The 2599-nt window shown below is 54.8% G+C and overlaps 1 protein-coding gene across 1 annotated transcript in view; it reads left to right on the plus strand.

Moving 5' to 3' along the window:
* Positions 1-732: 732 nt before the first annotated feature.
* RAC1 (Rac family small GTPase 1) overlaps positions 733-2599 on the plus strand; it is a 29502-nt gene continuing 27635 nt past the window's right edge. Inside the window, exon 1 of the mRNA XM_037740399.1 lies at positions 733-1009. Coding sequence (XP_037596327.1) covers positions 975-1009 — 35 coding nt within the window. The 5' untranslated portion in view covers positions 733-974. The remainder of the gene's footprint in view (positions 1010-2599) is intronic.

The raw sequence follows: 2599 nt of genomic DNA on the forward strand, positions 1-2599 counted from the left end.
GTTTCTCTCCTGTTTAGTGCAATGGGGCGATCTCAGCTCACCACAACCTCCGCCTCCCAGGTTCAAGCGATACTCCTGCCTCAGCCTCCCGAGTAGCTGGGATTACAGGCATGCGCCATCACGCCCCGGCTAATTTTGTATTTTTAGTAGAGACGGGGTTTCTCCATGTTGGTGCGGCGGTCTCGAACTCTCTATCTCGGGCCTCCCGCACGCCTTGGCCTCCCATCCCTATTTCGGGCCTCCGGCCCGCCTCGGCCTCCCATCCCTATCTCGGGCCTCCCACCCGCCTCGGCCTCCCATCCCTATCTCGGGCCTCCAGCCCGCCTCGGCCTCCCAAAGGGCTGGGATTACAGGCGTGAGCCACCGCGCCCGGCCTAATTTTTGTATTTTTTTAGTAGAGACGGGTTTTCACCAGCGTCCGTTTCTTCTCGGACGCTGGTCTTGAAATTCTGACCTCGTGATCCACTTCGGCCTTCCAAAGTGTTAGCATTACAGGCATGAGCCACCGCAGGTTTCTCTTAGGGCCAAACCCTGAACCCCAGGGAAGGCACCCGCAGATCCGGACACGCCCAGGCCGCGTTAGCGCGCAAAGATGGCAGCCGCCGCGCCCCGTGGGCGGAGACGAGCGGGCCCGAACACTTCCGAGCGTTCCTGAAGCCCAGAGGAACTCCGGGAACCGCGCGGGAGGGAGCGGACCCGCCCGGAACCTGGGAGCGGCGGCGCCGGCGCGGGGGAGGGGAGGCCGGATGTGAGTGGAGCGGCCATTTCCTGTTTCTCTGCAGTTTTCCTCAGCTTTGGGTGGTGTCCGCTGCCGGGCTTCGGCTTCCAGTCCGCGGAGGGCGAGGCGGCGTGGACAGCGGCCCCGGCATCCAGCGCCCAGCCGTCCGCAAGCCGCGCGCCTGTCCGCCGCGCCCCGAGCCCGCCGCTTCCCGTCTCAGCACCCTGCCGCCGCCGCGGCCCAGCGAGCGGCCCAGATGCAGGCCATCAAGTGTGTGGTGGTGGGAGACGGGTAAGTGCGCTGCCGGGTCCGGGCTGGGGGCCGCGGGGTTGGGCGCGGGCGGGGGTCGGGCCGGGATTGAGACTTAGGCAGGCCGGGGGTCCCTGGCGGGCTCGCGTAGGCTGTGGGCCCGGGCCTGTGGGCCTGTGGGGCGCGGGGCGCGGGGCGCGGGGCGGGGGCCGCGGGCCGCGGGCTCTGGCGGCCCGGGCGGCGCGTGCCTGGTTCCGGCTCTCGATGGGGGAGGGCTTCGCCACTCGCTGGCCGGAGGGAAAAGTGAACTCCACCCTCCGGCTTTCTTCCCGGACGCCGCCCGCCACCCTCCCCGGGAGCCATCGTAGAGGAAGCGCTCTTGGAGATTTTTACCGTTTTTCCAAAAAGGGACCCTGTCTTGTTTTTTGCTTGAACCTCTCAATCCCGGGACCTCGCGAGCTGTGTTGGGAACCCGGCGGTTGAGTTGATCATATTTGATGCGAGCTTGATTGAACGGGCCGCTTTAGTGCCCCAAAAGTTTTCTTTAAATTTTTTTTTTTTTTTTTCTTCAGAGACGGAGTCTCGCTGTGTTGCCCAAGCTGGTCTTGAACTCCTGGGTTCAAGCAATGCTCCCATCCCAGACTCTCAAAATGCTGGAATTACAGGCGTGCGCCACCACGCCTGGCTAATTTTTAAAACTTTTTGTAGAAATGGGGTCTCACTGTATTTCCCAGGCTGGTTTCGAATTCCTGGTTGGGCTCAAGCGATCCTCCCGCCTGTCAGCCTGGGGTGACACCGCGCCCGGCCCCTAAACTGATTTTCGAACAGGTTTTTTCGACTTACACTTCTGCCACTGTTAGGATTCCTAAAATTATTGCTTTCGTCCTTTCCGAGGACAAAGTTTTTAAGATGCTAACCTGGCAGGAGCCATCTGTGATGTGGACTGTTCTTTTATCTTTTTTTTTTTCTTTATTTAACGTGGTGTGGTCATTGAAAAAACTGTTCTTTGCTTAACGCGTTGGGTATGGGATATAGCAGAACTGACTCCTGTGACTCCAGGCATTGCTTTTCATGACTGTCTGTGTTGGTTACAGGCCCTCGAGAAAGACAAGGCTTGTCTCATGCAGTTTTTTTCTCCCATAGAAACAAGAATCTCAGTGTAACCCCAGCAAAATCGCGCGTCTCAAGCGTCGCTTGTATAGGTTAGTGTTAGCAAGAAAGAATTACTACCAGTTTCAACAAATTCAGAATGCAACTGGTACATGTTTAAGTCGAAGGAAAGTTCTGGCATCAAGGTTAACTTGGTTGATATTCTTCAAAGTTGTCATTAGGTTTTGGTTTTATGCCTCTACGTCAATTCATGGATTCTCAGTGTATTTAGATAATTATACTGTTAAAAGACATTTTAAATTGTTTCAATTATCCTTCTTGCAATTCAGATGCAAGAGGATAGACAACTGATTTTTGTGAGATGCCCATCTGTCGGATTTGTCTTGCAAGTGTGAAGGATTATTAACGCCTCATAATTTTATGTTTATATGATAACTAAAAATTCTAACTTTCACTTAAAGAGTATGTATGCTCCTTTTTTTTTTTTTTTTTTTTTTTTTTTTTTTTTTTTTTTTTTTTTTT

This window comes from Cebus imitator, unplaced genomic scaffold (genome assembly GCF_001604975.1).
Source record: "Cebus imitator isolate Cc_AM_T3 unplaced genomic scaffold, Cebus_imitator-1.0 Scaffold82, whole genome shotgun sequence".
In the NCBI taxonomy this organism is placed as follows: domain Eukaryota; kingdom Metazoa; phylum Chordata; class Mammalia; order Primates; family Cebidae; genus Cebus; species Cebus imitator.